The sequence below is a fragment of the Mauremys mutica genome, chromosome 8 (genome assembly GCF_020497125.1).
Source record: "Mauremys mutica isolate MM-2020 ecotype Southern chromosome 8, ASM2049712v1, whole genome shotgun sequence".
NCBI lineage: Eukaryota > Metazoa > Chordata > Testudines > Geoemydidae > Mauremys > Mauremys mutica.
In genome coordinates, this window is record NC_059079.1 from 23,331,240 (window position 1) to 23,349,708 (window position 18,469).

Genomic DNA, 18,469 nt, shown 5'->3' on the forward strand with positions numbered 1-18,469 from the left:
TTGTGTGTGGCCTCTGGTGCCGGCGCTGAGGGGATGCTGCGGGGAAGCGACGAGAGGAGGCCGGCAGGGCGGGAGGAGGCCTCGGCTTCGACCTCCTATTCGGGCCGCTGTTCGTCCTCGTCCGGGGCGGAGCACCTGTCCCGCTACCACCTCGGGCTGCTACAAACCCCGCTGAGCACGGCGGGCAGCGCCGGCGGCCGCTCGGGCGGTGGAGCGGAGCCGGCCGGCCCCCAGCGAGAGGCAAACTCCGTCGGCAGAGGCGTCACCCCAGCGCCGGGGCTGCAGCTGGTCTCTGCGGCAGCAGGAGGTGGGGAGCAGTGGGGCTGGGAGAACCCAGCCAGCCCCCCGCCCTGAGCTGCCGGGCTCGGTGTACGGGTGGTCTGAGCAGCCTAGAGCCCTAGCTGGAGCTAGGCCCGCCCTCCCGCCTGGGCCACCAGCCCACCCAGGCCAACTGCTGCTCCTGGGAAGGGGAAACGGGAATCTGCACCCCAGGGGATCAGTGTTAGCTTCCAGCATCCACGTATATCCCGTCCCGGCAACATCTCTGCCCATCCGCCTGAACAGTTAGATGGGCTGCCTGTGTCAGGAGGAGGATGCCCTTCTCCTTTTGATGGAGTTGGAACTGCAGCTCAAATTAAAGTCTCCTATGACAGCAATACTCAGATCTCCCATAATGAGAAGAAAGTGGGGCGATGTGATATTGCTGATGTTAAAATAAACATATAAATAAGAAAAAACAATTTGCTCGCTAAACCCATCAAAAATTCCTCCACTTCTTTAAAATTTGCTTCACGCTTTACTTTTAATGACCTAAAATGGTTGGGGTAAGAAGGAGTTAACAGTATCAGGTGAAGTCCTCAGCTGAGCCAATAAAACCTCTTTCCTTGCAGGAAGTAGCCTCATCATTTTAAGGGTCTGGTCTATGTAGGGTGACCTGACAGTGAGTGTGAAAAATCGGGACTGGGGTGGGGGGTATAGGAGCCTATATAAGAAAAAGCCCCAAATATTGGGACTGTCCCTATAAAATCGGGACATCTGGTCACCCTAGGTCTATGCATGCTTTTTGTATTGGTATAAATATTTTAGTTAGAGGTGTAATTTTTTAATCAAAATAGTTACACTTGCAAAATCTCTAGGTCAGGGGTCTGCAGCCTCTGGCACACGGCTCGCCAGGGTAAGCACCGTGGCGGGTCGAGCCAGTTTGTTTACCTGCTGCGTCAGCACATTCGGGGGATCGCAGCTCCCACTGGCTGCAGTTCGCCATTCCAGGCCAATGGGGGCGGCGGGGAGCAGTGCGGGTGAGGGATGTGCTGGCTGCGGCTTCCCGCCGCCCCCATTGGCCTGGGACAGTGTACCATGGCCAGTGGGAGCCGCAATCGGCCAAACCTGCTGACTCGGCAGGTAAGCAAACTGGCCTGGCCCACCAGGGTGCTTATCCTGGTGAGCTGCGTGCCAGAGGTTGCCGACCCCTGCTCTAGGTTGTGGGCACTGTTACACCAGTATAAAGTATACTGTTATGTCAGTAGAGCTTAGTTCCATTCCTTTAGGGAAGCACATTTTATACCAGTGTATCTATATCCACACTAGGGATGGTGGTACTATTTTAGCTATGCTAGTATAGTTAAAATGGTACAGTTTTATGTAGATAAGCCCTTAGATCCTGTTCCCACAAGCCCTACCTTGATGGGTCAGAAAGATGTGGTTTTCAGTTGTATTAGCTCAATAAATCTATCATGATTGAAAAGACCTATTAATGTTTTAAAACATGTAGTCTAACAATTTTTAGGGCTGTCAAGGGATTAAAAACATCATGATTAATCACTCGATAAAAATTGTGAGTAATTGCGCTGTTAAACATTAATAGAATACTGTTTATTTAAATATTTTTGGATGTCTTCTACATTTTATAATACATTGATTTCAATTACAACACAGAATACAAAGTGTACAATGCTCACTTAATTTTTGATTACTAGTATTTGCACTGTAAAAAAACAAAATAAAAAGATTTTTCAATTCACCTAGTACAAGTACTGTAGTGCAATTGCTTTATCATGAAAACTACAAATGTAGAATTATGTAAAAAAAAACTGCATTCAAAAATAAAACAATGTAAAATTTTAGAGGCTGCAAGTCCACTCAGTCCTACTTCTTGTTCAGCCAATCGGTCAGACAAGCAAGTTTGTTTACATTTGCAGGAGATAATGCTGCCCACTTCTTGTTACAATGTCACCTGAAAGTGAGAACAGGTGTTCGCATGGCACTGTTGTAGCCGGGCATTGCAAGATGTTTACGTGCCAGATGCACTAAAGAGTCATGTGTCCCTTCATGCTTCAGCCACCATTCCAGGGGACATGGGTCCATGCTGATGACAGGTTCTGCTCGATAATAATCCAAAGCAGTACAGACCGATGCATGTTCATTTTCATTATCTGAGTCAGATGCCACCAGCAGAAGGTTGTTATTCTCTTTTCATAGTTAGGGTTCTGTAGTTGCCGCATCAGTGTTGCTCTTTTAAGACTTTTGTTTAGCATATCTGGCACATAAATATCTTTTAATGCCAGCTACAAAACTTCCAAGCAAATGCCTGTTCTCAATTTCTCGTGACATTGTAAATAAGAAGAGGGCAGCATTATCCTGTAAATGTAAACAAACTTGCTTGTCTCTTAGTGATTGTCTGAAAAAGAAGTAGGACTGAGTGAACTTGTAGGTTCTGATGTTTTACATTTTTTTGTTTTTGAGTGCAGTTATGTAAGAAAAAAAAATCTACATTTGTAAATCACGACAGAGATTGGACTATAATACTTGTGTGAAGTGAACTGAAAAATACTATTTCTTTTATAATTTTTACAGTGTAAATATTTATAATCAAAAATATACACTTTGATTTCAGTTACAACACAGAATACAATATATATGAAAAAACATCCAAAATATCTCATAAATTTCAATTGATTTTCTATTGTTTGAGTGCGATTAAAACTGCGATTAATCACAATTAATTTTATTAACCGCAATTAATTTTTTTGAGTTAATCACATGAGTTAACTGCAATTAATTGAGAGCTCTGATAATTTTGCAGTTGTGTTAAGCTACTTCCTGCTAATGCAATTGAAAACTATATTCTTTTTGGCCATCAAGACAGGGCCGTAAAAGCTATGATAAAACTGCCATTGGCTTCAATGGTACGGATTTTGGTCCTTGAGGCTGAACAAGGTGGAGCCCAGCATCTGTGTTGAGCCCCCACCCACCACAACTAATTACTTTCATTTAGTATAACCTCTGGCACATAGTAAAGCTTGGAGTACTCTATATTCTGGAGCATACAAGAACACACAAAACAGGTTTGGACTTAGAGCCACACAAGCTGCATTGTGGGTTAGAGTGCTGACAGTTGAACATGTGGCAGCTTGCAGGTGTTCAGCAGGGGCAGGGCCCTGGTTTCAGCACAGGTGGGGAGGAGGGTTATGATGTATACCAGAGGTCGGCAACCTTTCAGAAGTGGTGTGCCAAGTCTTCATTTATTCACTCTAATTTAAGGTTTTGCGTGCCAGTAATACATTTTAACGTTTTTAGAAGGTCTCTTTCTATAAGTCTATATTATATAACTAAACTATTGTTGTATGTAAAGTAAATAAGGTTCTTCTTTGAGTGCTTGCTCATATCGATTCCAATTAGGTGTGCGCGTGTCGCGTGCACGGTCGTCGGAAAATTTTTACCCTAGCAACACTCGGTGGGTCGGCTGGGCGCTCCCTGTAGTGGCGCCGCCATGGCGCCGGATATATACCCCTGCCGACCCAACCGCCCCTCAGTTCCTTCTTACCGCCCGTGACGGTCGTTGGAACTGTGGAGCGCGGCTTTGCTGATCTCCACATCCCTAGCTACTCATAGTTCTCTACTGCTAATTGTGTCATAGTTTTAGTTTGGTAGTTATAGTTAGTATTAGTTATTGTATTTATAGTTAGTGTATATAGTTAAAAGGGGGGGTTTGGGGATTAGCCCCTTTCCCCTGCCCCGGTACGGGCCCATGCCCAAGGCACTGGGGTTCAAACCGTGCTCGGCATGCCAAAAGCCGATGCCAATAGGGGATCCCCATGACTCCTGCCTCAAGTGCCTAGGGGAATCCCACCTTCCAGATAAGTGCCGCATTTGCAAGTCCTTTAAACCAAGGACGAAGAAGGAGCGGGACTTTAGATTAAAGCAGCTCCTCATGGAGTCAGCACTTACTCCTGCAGCGTCAGTACCGAGTGCCCAACAGACTGCTTCAGTAAGGAGCGCCCCTTCGCCCCTGGACCGCTCCGGTACCGAGAAGGAGCCCCGGCACCGACATCTGCTTGGCACCGCTCCCTGTCCCCAAGACCCAGGAAGCAACATAGCGCTCCAACTGCTGCAGCTCAACAGAAGGAGCGCTCTTCGAAGACGGCTCGCCCGGCACCGTCCTCTGCTATGGCACCGTCGGTCGTGGCACCGCCAGTTGCGACTCCACTGAGCACGGCACCGTCGATTCCGGTCCCACAATGGCCGTTGAGTCCGGTACCTGACAGCTCCCCGGCTCATGCTGTGGTTGAGCTTGCCCTGCCTTCTACACCAGAGACCTTCTCCACGGCACGGGAGCTCATTGCCATGACGGAGTTGGCACGGCCTCAACCCCCGGCACTGCCGGTGCGGGTTATTCAATCTGTCGGGAAAACGGCCCTGGTAAGGCCGCCTTCCGTTGCCCCAACATAGAGTCATCATTCAAGATCACGATCTCGCAGACAGTCTCGATCTTGCCGTTCCCGCTCCCGGTGCCCCTCGCAGTCCCGGTACCACTCTTCATCGCGGTACTGGTCGCACTCGCGTCACCGGTCGACATCTCAGTCGCCGACCAGGTACTCTCAGTACCGATCCAACTCTCAGCACCGCTCTTGGCACCGTGTTTCCCGCAGTCGCTCTGGACAAAGGGACTCCAGGTACCGGTCGACTTCCCGGCACCGCTACGGTAGAAGGTCTCGCTCGTGGTACCGTTATGGGTCACGGTACCGCCCTCTGCTACCGACCCAGGAGCGCACATCCAGATCTGTGGTGCCACCCCAGGATCTCTCGGCACCGCCGTGGCTTTCCAGACACACATCGGTGTCCTCTCAGGCTGGTAGTGCATCCTACCAGCAGCAACGTGACTCTGACATCCCCAGCCAAGGACCTCATCACTGGTCCTTCTGGACACCGTGGGCATACCACCAATCCCAAGGTGCTCCACCAGTCGCTCCACGGTCGGTCCCATCAGAACACCGGGTACCAGAGGTGACGCTAAGCTGTCCTCCACCTACGGGCACGGATGAGGCTCCGATCCCAACTGCGGACACCCAGACTCCACCTGACGCAGAGGACGTTCCGTAAATACAGGAACCCCCACAGGACCCCTTGGTCCCGGGCCTCTCCTCTTCCTCTTCGCCTGACAAGGCGGTGGCGGGAACATCCTCCACAGGCCTTCCACCGATTGATCTCAGAGCCCATCAGGATCTTCTGAGACGAGTGGCTCTCAATATGAACCTACAAGTGGAGGAGGTCCCTGAAGTAGAGGACCCTGTTGTGGATATCCTCTCGGCTGATGCACCCACTAGAGTGGCCCTGCCATTTATCCGTACCATACAATCCAATGCGGATACCATCTGGCAGTCCCCGGCCTCAATTCCACCTACAGCAAGAGGGGTTGAGAGGAAATATATGGTCCCCTCAAAGGGGTACGAATACCTCTACACTCATCCACCTCCTTGCTCTTTAGTGGTCCAATCGGTGAATGAGCGGGAGCGTCATGGCCAACACGCCCCGGCTCCTAAGTCAAAGGAGGCTAGGCACATGGACCTCCTAGACTGTAAAATATACTCTGCCGCGGGCCTCCAACTTAGGGTGGCAAACCAGCAAGCCCTGCTAAGTCGGTATAACTTTAACACGTGGGTGTCCGTGGGGAAGTTCACGGAGCTTCTTCTGCAGGAGCCCCGCCAGGAGTTTACCGCTCTCCTCGAGGAGGGTAAAAAGGTGGCGAGAACCTCCCTCCAGGCTTCTCTGGATTCCGCGGACTCGGCAGCTAGAACCTTGGCATGAGGAGTGACGATGAGGCGCATCTTCTGGCTCCAAGTATCAGGCCTTCCCCCTGAATTGCAACAAACCATTCAGGATTTGCCCTTCGAAGGCCAAGGCCTGTTTTCAGATAAGACTGACCCCAGACTGCAAAGTCTGAAAGATAATCGCGTTAAAATGCGCTCGCTGGGTATGCACATGCCAGTGACCCAACGCAGGACCTTCCGGCCACACTCACACCGCCCTTACGCCCCGCCTAGACTGCGTCAGGACTTTAGCAGGAGGTTTGGCAGAGGAAATCGTCGAAGTCAGTCTGGCCCTCAAGGAGGCCAAAATCAGGCGCCCCCAAAACCACCAGCAGGGCCCAAACAAAACTTTTGATGGGATGCCCGAGGGCGGCCCACCAGTTACTTTCCCGGATCCTTTTCCTCCGTTTCTCAACCGTCTCTCTCATTTCCTCCATGCCTGGTCCCAGCTCACTTCCGACCGCTGGGTCCTGCGCACGGTGGAATTGGGATACCACCTCCAGTTTGTTTCAACCCCACCTTCCCACCCTCCCTCCCCGTCCCTCTTCAGGGACCCCTCTCACGAGCAATTCCTCTTGCAAGAGGTCCAGTCGCTCCTAGCTCTAGGGGCCATAGAGGAGGTACCAAAAGACATGAGGGGCAAGGGTTTTTACTCCCGTTACTTCCTAATCCCCAAGGCAAAGGGAGGTCTGAGACCGATCTTAGACCTGTGAGAACTCAACAAATTCATGATAAAGCTGAAGTTCCGCATGGTAACCCTGGGGACCATTATTCCCTGCCTGGATCCAGGAGACTGGTATGCCACCCTCGATATGAAGGACGCGTATTTCCACGTTGCAATTTACCCACCGCACAGACGGTACCTCCATTTTGTGGTCGGCCTTCAACACTTTCAGTTTACTGCACTCCCGTTTGGCCTTTCTACAGCTCCACGTGTGTTCACGAAATGCATGGCCGTAGTCGCTGCCTCCCTCCGCCATCGTCACGTACACGTATACCCGTACCTCGATGATTGGCTCATTCAAGGGACTTCCCAGTCGCAAGTGTCGCAGCACCTGCGCATAGTCAAAGACCTCTTCGGGCGCCTCGGCCTCATGATCAACGCAGAAAAGTCTACTCTAACACCCACACAGAGACTAGACTTAATCGGAGCGACTCTGGACTCCAATCTGGCCAGAGCCTGCCTCCCACAGTCGCGTTTTCAAGCAATGGCTTCCATTATTCGAGGTCTCCAAACCTTCCAGACAACGTTGGTACGCAACTGCCTCAGCCTGATCGGGCACATGGCCTCCTGCACCTTCGTAACCAAGCACGCGAGGCTACGCCTCCGCCCCATTCAAACTTGGCTAGCTTCAATATACAGGCCGCGCAGAGACAGCCTGGACTCCGTACTCACCATTCCCCAGGAGGTCATGGTCTCCCTAACCTGGTGGTTGAACCCCACCATAGTTTGTGCAGGGATGCCATTCCACCCACCGCAACCCTCGATGGCTCTGACCCCAGACGCATCATCTCTGGGTTGGGGTGCCCACCTTGAGGGCCTTCACACTCAGGGTCTCTGGTCATCTCAGGAGCTGGCTTTGCACATCAATGTACGGGAGCTGAGGGCGGTCCGTCTAGCATGCCAAGTGTTTTGAGACCATCTCCAAGGCCGTTGTATATCAGTATTTACGGACAACACAACGGCCATGTTTTACATAAACAAGCAGGGCAGAGCACGCTCCTCCCCCCTTTGTCGAGAGGCTGTTCACCTCTGGGACTTTTGTATAGCCCACTCGATCGACTTGGTAGCGTACTTTCTCCCCGGAGTCCAGAACACTCTGGCGGATCACCTCAGCAGATCCTTCCTGTCTCACGAGTGGTCGATCCGCCCGGACGTCATCCATTCGGTTTTCCGGAAGTGGGGTTTCCCCACGTCGACCTCTTTGCCTCCCGAGAGAACAGGAAATGCCAGGTGTTCTGCTCATTTCAGGGCCACTCCCCGGGCTCCCTCTTGGACGCGTTCCTGATTCCGTGGAAGAGGCACCTATTCTATGCCTTCCCACTGTTCTCACTCGTCCACAGAGTCCTTCTCAAGCTCTGCAGGGACAGCGCCCGCATGATCCTGCTTGCTCCAGCGTGGCCAAGGCAGCACTGGTACACCATGTTGTTCGACCTTGCAGTGGCAGACCCGATTCCTCTGCCACTCTGGCCCGATCTGATAACACAGAACTTCGGCAGGCTTCACCATCCGGACCTGCAGTCTCTTCATCTCACGGCATGTGCTGCTGCATGGTTGAGCCAGTCTGAGTTGCGTTGTTCTGCCTTGGTTCAGCAGGTACTCTTGGGCAATCGGAAGCCTTCCACTAGGATGATATATCTGGCCAAGTGGAAGCGTTTCTCCTGCTGGTGCACCCAGCGTGACTTAGTGCCCACGCAGGTGCCTGTTCCTGCTATTCTGGACTACCTCTGGTCCCTGAAAGAACAGAGCCTAGCGGTCTCATCCATAAAGGTCCATCTGGCAGCCATCTCCGCCTTCCACCCAGGGGAAAATGGCCACTCGATCTTCTCTCACCCCATAGTCTCAAGGTTCCTCAAGGGCTTAGAACGTCTGTATCCTCAAGTCAGACAACCGACTCCTACCTGGGATCTTAACTTGGTCTTAGCCAGACTTATGGGTGCCCCTTTCGAACCACTGGCCACCTGCTCGCTACTGTACCTTTCCTGGAAAACAGCCTTCCTCGTTGCTATTACTTCGGCGCGACGAGTATCTGAGCTTCGGGCCTTGACAGCTAATCCCCCGTATACGGTATTCCATAAGGATAAGGTATACAGCTGCAACCACACCCCTCCTTCTTCCCTAAGGTGGTGTCTGCCTTTCATGTCAATCAAGACATCTTCTTCCCAGTCTTTTTCCCGAAGCCACACACATCGCGACGGGAACAACAGCTGCACACCCTAGACGTTTGCAGGGCTCTCGCCTTCTATATCGAGAGAACAAAACCCTTCCGAAGGTCACCTCAGCTCTTCGTAGCTGTGGCAGATCGGATGAAAGGCCTACCGGTCTTATCTCAACGAATTTCATCTTGGGTGACGTTCTGCATCCGTACATGCTATGACTTGGCTCATGTTCCGGCTAGCCACCTCACCGCCCATTCTACTCAGGCTCAGGCTTCATCTGCCGCCTTCCTGGCCCACGTTCCTATCCAGGATATATGTCGAGCAGCTACTTGGTCATCGGTTCACATCTTTGCCTCGCATTACGCACTGGTTCAACAGTCCAGAGATGATTCAGCATTTGGCTCAGCAGTTTTGCATTCTGCAACATCTCACTCTGACCCCACCGCCTAGGTAAGGCTTGGGAGTCACCTAATTGGAATCGATATGAGCAAGCACTCGAAGAAGAAAAGACGGTTACTCACCTTTGTAACTGTTGTTCTTCGAGATGTGTTGCTCATATCCATTCCAAACCCGCCCTCCTTCCCCACTGTCAGAGTAACTGGCAAGAAGGAATTGAGGGGTGGTTGGGTCGGCAGGGGTATATACAGTGATGAGCTGCCAAAATCTTAGGAACCGGTTCCCTACTGGGTCTTCGGCAGCACGGCTCCGGCGGCTGAAGGACCCACCACCCAAGACCCGGTAGGGAACCGCCCAGTGAGTACACCCCCCACCCACGTCCTGCCCCCCCTCAGAAACCACAACCCATAACCCCCCCTGCCCTGCTCCTTGTCCCCTGACCACTCCTTCCCAAGACCCCCAACCCTAACTCCCCCCCAGGACCCCACCACCTGCCAAACTTGCCCCGCTCCCTGTCCCCTGACTGCCCCGACTCCATCCACCACTATCCCAACAGACCCCAGGAACTCCCATGCGGCGCCTACCCAACCCCCCCTTCCCCATCCCGTCTGCCCCCCCCAGAACCTCTGCCCGTCCAACCCCTCCTCCCCCGCCCCAGTCCTGGCCCTGGCCCTGGCCTCTTACCCCTGCCGGGGTCGGGACCGGAGCCGCAGCCGCGGAGCCCGACTCCCCGGGCCGGGCCGACACCGGGACCGGAGCCGCAGCCGCGGGGCCCGACTCCCCGGGCCGGGCCGGCACTGGGACCGGAGCCAGAGCCAGAGCCGCGGGGCCCGACTCCCCGGGCCGGGCCGGCACCGGGAGTGGAGCCGCAGCTGCGGAGTCCGACTCCCCGGTCTGGGCCGGAGCCGGAGCTGCAGCCGCGGGGCCCGAGCTGGGCTGGGTCCGAGCCGCGCAGGCGGGACCAGCCCGAGCCGGGGGTGCTTGGCTGGGGCGCATCGCCAGGGCCAGGAGGAGCCGTCCCGCCCCCTCCCCCACACGCCTGGCTTACCTGCCTGCTCCTTTTTTCAGGCTTCCCGCGAACATTTGATTCGCGGGAAGCAGAGGAAGGGGAGGAGAAGGAGGGCGGAGCGTTCAGGGGAGAGTGGGAGGTGAGCTGGGGCCGGGGCCGGGCAGACAGCTGCCCGAGCCTTTGTTAAATTTAAAAGCTTTTTAGAATCGGTTGTCCTGGAACAACCGGTTCTAAAAAGGCTTCTAAATTTAACAACCGGTTCGCGCGGACCAGCTGGAGCTCACCACTGGGTATATATCCGGCGCCATGGCACCACTCCAGGGGGCGCCCAGCCAACCCACCGAGTATTCCTAGGGTAAAAATCTTCCGACGAGCATGCACACCTAATTGGAATGGATATGAGCAACACATCTCGAAGAACAACAGTTACAAAGGTGAGTAACCGTCTTTTTAAAAAATATTTAAGAAGCTTCATTTAAAAGTAAATTAAAATGCAGACCCCCCCTGGACTAGTGGACAGGACCTGGGCAGTGTGAGTGCCACTGAAAATCAGCTCGTGTGCCGCCTTCAGCACACGTGCCATAGGTTGCCTACCCATGAGATATACCATTAAAGGGGAGGTGTACGGCCAGCCAAGTACCAGTGGCCAAAGTTGAAAGCGCTAGTGCTGATATATATACATTGAGGATCATTAAAAAGTCAACATTTACCTAATATCTATTTGAGATACTTCACATATTTTCTTGTATGTGGAATGGGAATGTTGTGTTGGCTTGTGTGGAGGTGTAGGAGCCCATGACACAGTTTGCTCTAGTGTTGTCTAAACTTCCCCTTGCTTCAATGTGCAGGATTATGTTAATAGATTAGGACATTAGGGTCAAAGATTATTTAATGGAAACTATTAAAGATCATACAGAGGTACTTAAGGCTTTTGCCTCTGGGACTAAGCTGGCCATCTTCCCCTCAGCAGGTGGTCTCCATTTTATTATTAGAAAAATAACTAACATACTGCAGCGGGTAAGTGTTATGTTTTTTAAACTGTTACTTCAGCCCTAGCCTGTATGAGTAATACTGTGGGTGCCATTTAAAAAATCGGCTGCCACTGTACAGCAATTAGTATACTGCAGGAACAACTGTTTATATGAAATATTATGGTTATTCCAGAGAGTAAGGACTAGTGAACGTCAAGTCTTTTAATGGTATTTCAGTCATAGTGTTTTGTGATCAAGATTTCTATTACATAAATGTGGTGGTGTAAACTGTATTTTTGTGCCAACCATCTGGAGATAATTTCAAGAAATCCATTAGGCATTTAGCAATTTCTAAGTGCAATGTATTGTAGACCAATGTACCATATTTTCATAAAATATAGGATATAACAATGTTTTCTTTTACAAACTCTGTTATGTTAATGCGCTTTTTTTTTAACATTTAATGCGGTCTTTGGATATGAGAAAACATATTCTTGCTTTATTTAACACAAGATGGATCAAAAAATGTAAATCTAATTTCAGATGGTTCTTTACTTTCCTATACATTGATACATTTATCTCAAGAGAACAGATTTAAAACCAGTTAAAGATCTTAAACACAGATGGCCTGCTCTTTGTTACAAAGTTACACATCACTTTGAGCTGTGAAAAATGTTACGCCCTGTGTAATGTGGTTAAACTGAACTAAGCCCTTGTGTTGACTTTGCTAGGTTGATGAAAGAATTATCTTGGAGCCGTGGATTTACTACAGCAACCAAAGAACCCCTTTCTTGTTGTAGTAAGTGTCTACGCTGCATCTGTGCTGTTGTAGTGTTTCTAGTGTATTAAAATGAGAGCAGATTCTGAGGTAAATGCACCATCATAGAATTTACAGTGCAGATCCATCTTCAAATTCATCAGTAAAATAGAAATTCCAGGAAGCACACCAGTTCTTAAATTTTAAATTGTATGACTTTGAGTTGAACCATATAGGCAGAAGAAGATAATTTAACGGAATGAGTTTTTGAATATGGTTCTTTCTCTTCATTTTTATTACCCTTTAAAATGTGTGTTCAGTATTAGGCAAATACATTCTTTTTATGACCCTTTTCAGACTTGGGAATTTTCACAAGCACTTTGTGCAACTTCAGATATTATTATTGAAATTGACAGGCAACTGAAGGTAGAAAATCTGACAAATAGAGCAGCCCCTCTATAGGCCTAGAAATCCCTCAAATATGAAATTATGCATTGTATCTGGCTTTTTATCACATAATATTAGTATAACATCCTAAGGAGGGAATTTGCTGTCAGTATAAAGTAATGACATTAAGGAGAAATTATCATATCAATATGAGTTGGTTTCCAAAATAGCATCTTACTGAAGTTTACTTTTTCTCTTTTTATACTTGGATTATATAAATATTAATATCAATTCAGCAAAGCTCCCTTGGGTTCTGTGACTGGACATATTAACCTTTCTCCATTAAGATGTCTTAACAGTCTTTTAACTATTTTTCCTTATTTATATTGCTTTTCAAACAAAACAATTCATGTCTGATTGTGTTAATTTTATTTTATGGCGTTTGTGTGACTTAAACAGCAAAGTGATCTATGCATTATCTTTTCAAGAGATGCTCTGTCTTTTTTTCATAGATTCATACTTTGGGGACAAGAGTTCGTATGCAGAAAATGTTAGCACAATGAATTTTACAAGCTCTTCTTCTGCAAGAGGACTGAATAGTGCCTGGATAGGAAAAACACCCCTCTCATCTAGTAGATCAGGTTGTAGAAGCAGGACTCCTCTCATGGGATATTCAGGTAGAGTTGATATTTTTATAGGAGTAGCTCTCTTTAAATCTGTAGCCTTATTTTTTAAAATATATTTTAACAATTTAATGTTACATAGTAACACACTTAACTTTTATGTTCATGTATTTTGGGGGGTATTACATTATATAGGATACCTAACATTGATGGATATGTACCTAAGAAAAATATTATTTTAGTTACTGATTAGTTAAATTTTCTTCCTTGCATTCTTCTTCAAAATAATTGATATAATTGGAACTCAAATATTCTCTCAAATTATTCAGTTTTGGTGTAAGTGTATGGACATGTTGGTGAGTCTATGGTAACTTCACTAAGGTAATTTTACCTAAATTTGTACTCTATATTTTTTTATCTTGTCAGACAACAACAAAATCAGCTTTGTCCCCATTACTTTTAGGAAGAGTAATTCTTACTTTTGCTAGTGCAAAGCTCTCATCCAGGCTCTAATCAGCTCCAGTATATGTATTGTTATATCAGCTATTCTGATATCATGTTGTGAAAGTGACCACTTTAAAAGTTTTTAGTGTCAGTTTTGTGCAGCTTATGTTGTGAGCGCCTTCACTCTTGGAAAAGAAGAGTTGTTTAGAGGAATAATTTTTTTTAGAAATGGAAAGTTCATAACATGAAGAAAAAAGCCAGACTGAACAGCAACATCTATGCTCTGAGCAGATGCAAGAAACAAAACATCATCTCCAAAGAACTCACCATTTATAATTCTCTGACCACCGCATACAACCCCAAATATGCTGAACAGCTCTTCAGAAGCGCCTTAGAATGCAGAGGGAACCATCTCCTGTACCTTACATACTCCAGAAGGGACCACCGCAAGCAGGAAATCATCACATGCTCCTATCTATTGGAAGAAAAAAAATCGGGAAACCTATCTGGAGATCATGCAGGGAACCTAAAACAACTATCAGAAAAAGCTGATAGGCATCCAACACAAAAATAAAGGTGGAACCAACTACAATAACTACACAGCCACTAAAACACCACCTCTGGAAGAAACTATGACACCCGGACCCACCACATGGATGCTACACAACACCTCAACATCATCAGCTTGTCAAGATTACCCCTAATTGGAATTGAAGTATCTGTACTCTCCTAGGGACTGAACTTCTGCCCCACCACAGAACCTGATACCACACTAACATGTGAAGGAGTTAGCAGCAGAATTCTTCTAGTTCGTCTCAAGGAGTTCTTTCACAACAAAGAGTGTGGCAGTAGTATAACAAGGAGGCTGCTGGAATCAGAGTGCTGAACCAGGGCTGCTTAACATACACAAACTCAGTGCATGCTTATATGCTGGTTGGAAGCCTCCAGATGAGGGAGCTCCAGCAGCAGAGCATTTTGAGTCACTCACAGTTACAGGGCAAGCAGTGACATAACCCCTCACTGCCCTGGTTTGCACTCCAGAACATGACAGCCCCTTGGACAGGGTTTCCATTAATATTAGGTGTTGAGTCTTCTGATACTAAAATTACTCTTGGGGGAATTCTGTGTCACTACACGCATGCAGAATTCATGTCCCCTGCAGATTTCTTGGCTTCCTCTCAGAAAAATGACTTCTGACGGGGAAGTAAAGGGAAGCTTCAAGAGTGATCATGTACCCCTCCCCAGCAGCCTGGGTGTGTCTTTTCGGGCATCTGGAGCAGCCAATGGAGAGGTAAATCACTGCAGGGTGGGGGGCGGGCCTGAGGATGCCTCTGCCGGTGGCTCTTACTCTTTGCCGGGCTCAGCTACTAGTCCCAGATGGGCTGAAGGCAGGGGAGGACATGACTTCCTCTTCCCCTACAAGAAGCAGGCCGGACCTGTTCCCAGAAACCCACCCAGTTGCAGGAAGCTCTGCACCCTCCCCACCCCTACCCCCATCACTCCTCAGCTGCGGGGGAAGAGCTGCTCCCCCATCTGCCCAACCCCTGAGTATCCAGACTCCCCATACCCAGGCCCCCCACTGAGCCTCACCCCCCACACCCAGAATCCCCCCACTGAGCCCCCTGAACCCATACTCCCTCCTGAGACCCTGTTTCCTGGATCCAGACCCCCACCCCTCCATCCAGACTACACCCTGGATGAGACCCCCACACTTGAACTCCCACTCTGATGAGCCCTCCCCAACCAGATGCACCCAGACTTTCACCCCACCAATCCCCCCACACCAAGACCCCCTGCCGAACTCCATTCCTCCACACCCAGACCTCCCCTTGTTGAGCCCCAACCATTTGACCTGGATCCCCCTGCAGAGTCCCATTCCCTCTACATCCAAAACCCGGCGATGAGCCCCTCTGCAGAGCTGCCCACACCCAGATTGCACCACACAGAACCCTCTCAGCCCCTTCTGTATCCCTCCACACTAAGCCTGTCCACATTTGGATCCTGCCAGGCTGAGCCTGCTTGCCCCATACCTAGATAGGGGGACAGCTTTGTCCCTCTTGCTTGCTATCTTGGTGCACCGGGCATGGAGGGGCAGGGCCCTAGGGTGTTTTGGGGCAGGCCCAGCCCTTGTGCTGTGTCAGGGTTGGGTGCAGCCTCACTGCCAAGTCCATGTCCCGGGGAGGGGAGGAGGGGCTGCAAGGTGATCTCCCACTGCCATGCAGCCAGTGGCCATGCTGGAACCCCCACATTTATTTATTGACAAATAAAATATGCAGAATTTTGAAGAATTTTAAAATATTGTGTGCACAATTTTTACTTTTTTGGTGCAGAATTCCTTCAGGAGTAACATTTTAAAAGTAATTCTTAAGCAATCCAGTCTTGCAGATGCATTATGATAGACCAGGGATTGGCAACCGTTGGCACGCAGCCCTCCAGGGCAGGGCCGGCTCTAGACCCCAGCGCGCCAAGCGCGCGCTTGGGGCGGCATGCCGCCGGGAGGGCGGCAGGCGGCTGCGGTGGACCTCCCACAGGCATGCCTGCGGAGGGTCCGCTGGTCCCGCGGCTCGGGTGGACCTCCCGCAGACGTGCCTGCGGATGCTCCCCCGAAGCCGCGGGACCAGCGGACCCTCCGCAGACACGTCTGCAGGAGGCCCACTGGAGCCGCGGGACCGGCGACTGCCAGAGCGCCTCCCGCGGCGTGCCGCCCTGCTTGGGGTGGCCCAATTCCTAGAGCCGCCCCTGCTCCAGGGTAAGCACCCTGGTGGGCTGGGCTGGTTTGTTTACCTGCCCCGTCTGCAGGTTTGGCCGATCGCGGTGCCCACTGGCCACGGTTTGCCGCTCCAGGCCAATAGGGGCTGTGGGAAGCGGCGCAGGGTGAGGGATGTGCTGGCCGCTGCTTCCCGACGGTGCTTACCCTGGCAGGCCGCGTGCCAAAGGTTGCCGATCCCTGTGAGAGACAATGTAGGCTTCACAAAAATGTACTCTGTTTCATAATGTGAGGAAACAGGAGAAGCTGTTTGGGAGAAAATTAGTTTGTGAGAAATAAAGACAAAGCATTGTCAGAAAGGAGGAGTCAGCAGACTTCTCAGGAAGGATAGATTTGTTTAACAAGCAGAAAAGTTAGGGACAGTATTTTTCTTTTTTATATATAGAGTTAAACTCAAGAGAAATAGTAGAATTAGATCTTTTGGAGTTAAATATATTTTATTTTTGGAAATAATATGCTTAGATTGTTGTGGGGTATATATAGAGTTTATAGGTGTTGCCTTGTAAGTGAAAATACTGGTGGATGGCTTTGCTTTTGTGAGCAAGATACCATTTTTGTGCTGTATGATTAGGGATCTGTGTCTCTGATGGAGGTCGCGGAAGTCACTGATTCTGTGACCTCCGTGACTTCTGCAGGCAGCCAGTGTGTCTGACCCAGGGTCACCCAAGCAGCTGACTCTAGGGCCAGCTGTTCAGGTGGCCCTGGGTCAGCCACACCAGCCACTGCTGGAGTGGCCCAAGGGGCAGCCACACCAACCGCTGCTTGGGAGGCCCCTGGCAGCAGTCTCTGGGCAGGTGGCCAGAGCAGGCACTGCTTGGGCCATCCCTGGCAGCTGGTGGTGTTGGCCCTGGGCACCCTTACCCCAGCAGCGGCAGCCCCCCCAACATCCTCCCCTAGCAGCCTCACCCCGCAAGATTTAGTCACGGGTATTTTTAGTAAAAGTCATGGACAGGTCACGGGCCGTAAATGTTTGTTTATTGCCCATGACCTGTCCATGACTTTTACTAAAAATACCCATGACTAAATCATAGCCTTATGTATAACTAGATGCTCTTGGTAGAATCTATCTGTTTCAACTCATATGCCTACATGTTGCTTGCTTTCTTCTCATCTTCAAGCATTTGTTTAAGTCAGAAGAACACAAATTGTCCTATATACAGTTTAAGCACAGAGTTTTGGTTGTGACTTTGGAAATTTTATCTGAGGCTAGGGGATGGTTATAGAATAGCTTTTGTTATCTTTATTATTGTTATTACTTAATGCCTGAGAGTTTACAGCCTCAATAGACAACATAGAGGTAAAGGGATCCTATTAAAAAAATGATTCCTCAAATCTGTATCAAGGTTGTATCACTTGGTTTCTCCAGCTTTGGCTGACCGTTCTTGGCTCATTGGAGGAGAGGAAACAATGATAAATGAAAGAAAACTTGATCCCTAGCACAGAGTGTCTGATTGCAGGTGCACAAATTTGTGTATTTATTTATTTCCACAGCATTTTCAAATTTGCTGCTTGCTTCTGACCTGCGGTGGCTTCCTTTGTTTTCGTGGACATGTTTCTCTCTGGTTCTTGGTATCAGAAGGAGTTGCTGAGATGCACAGTAGAGGGCACTGCAAAGTTATGTTATGGTTCTGAGAAATATAGAACACATGAACAGCTTTAGTTTTCCAGGAAGATTGCTTTAAGTCCTTTTTTATTGTCTTCACATTTAATGACAGAAATAGAATAGTTTACCTTTTTGTCATCCAGTGAAACCAAAATGGAATAAAATATAGAGAGAATGTATTCTATCAAAATAAAAAGTACCTCCACTTGATATTAGTTTAAGGACATAATTTGAAAAGTAGCCAGCAATTGGCCTCAGGGAAGTGCCGGGTTTGAATGCCCTCATACTCAAAAAATGCATAACATCTGTCAAAACAGGGTTAAGTCTCACCAGAAACATTATTAAATGGTAAGTTTTAGAACTAAATTTTGCACAAGTTAATTGGGAAAACAAAGTGCTTGACAAACAGAGATTGCTTCTGAAATGTGGAAAAATGACATAATAGCTATAGCACATGGGCAACTCAGAATTAAAAACATACAGTTAAAATTCAAAAAATTGCCTGCATAAAATGAATATATTTGCTTCACTGGCACATGATTAAAA

At 49.0% G+C, this 18,469-nt stretch overlaps 1 protein-coding gene and 1 long non-coding RNA gene across 11 annotated transcripts in view; one reads left to right on the forward strand and one right to left on the reverse strand.

Moving 5' to 3' along the window:
- The window catches only part of MSH4 (mutS homolog 4), a 104,895-nt gene continuing 86,426 nt past the window's right edge, over positions 1–18,469 (forward strand). For 9 of the 10 annotated variants that reach the window (XM_045027620.1, XM_045027619.1, XM_045027621.1 and 6 more), the window contains exons 1-2: positions 1–307; positions 12,999–13,163. In XM_045027620.1, the coding sequence (XP_044883555.1) occupies positions 34–307; positions 12,999–13,163 (439 nt within the window). In that variant the 5' untranslated portion in view covers positions 1–33. Of the gene's footprint in view, positions 308–12,073; positions 12,142–12,998; positions 13,164–18,469 lie in introns of all 10 variants that reach the window. The other variant, XM_045027626.1, reaches the window with a different exon arrangement.
- The window catches only part of LOC123376023, a 42,259-nt gene continuing 41,557 nt past the window's right edge, over positions 17,768–18,469 (reverse strand). Inside the window, exon 4 of the long non-coding RNA XR_006581661.1 lies at positions 17,768–17,948. This is a non-coding gene — a long non-coding RNA (uncharacterized LOC123376023). The remainder of the gene's footprint in view (positions 17,949–18,469) is intronic.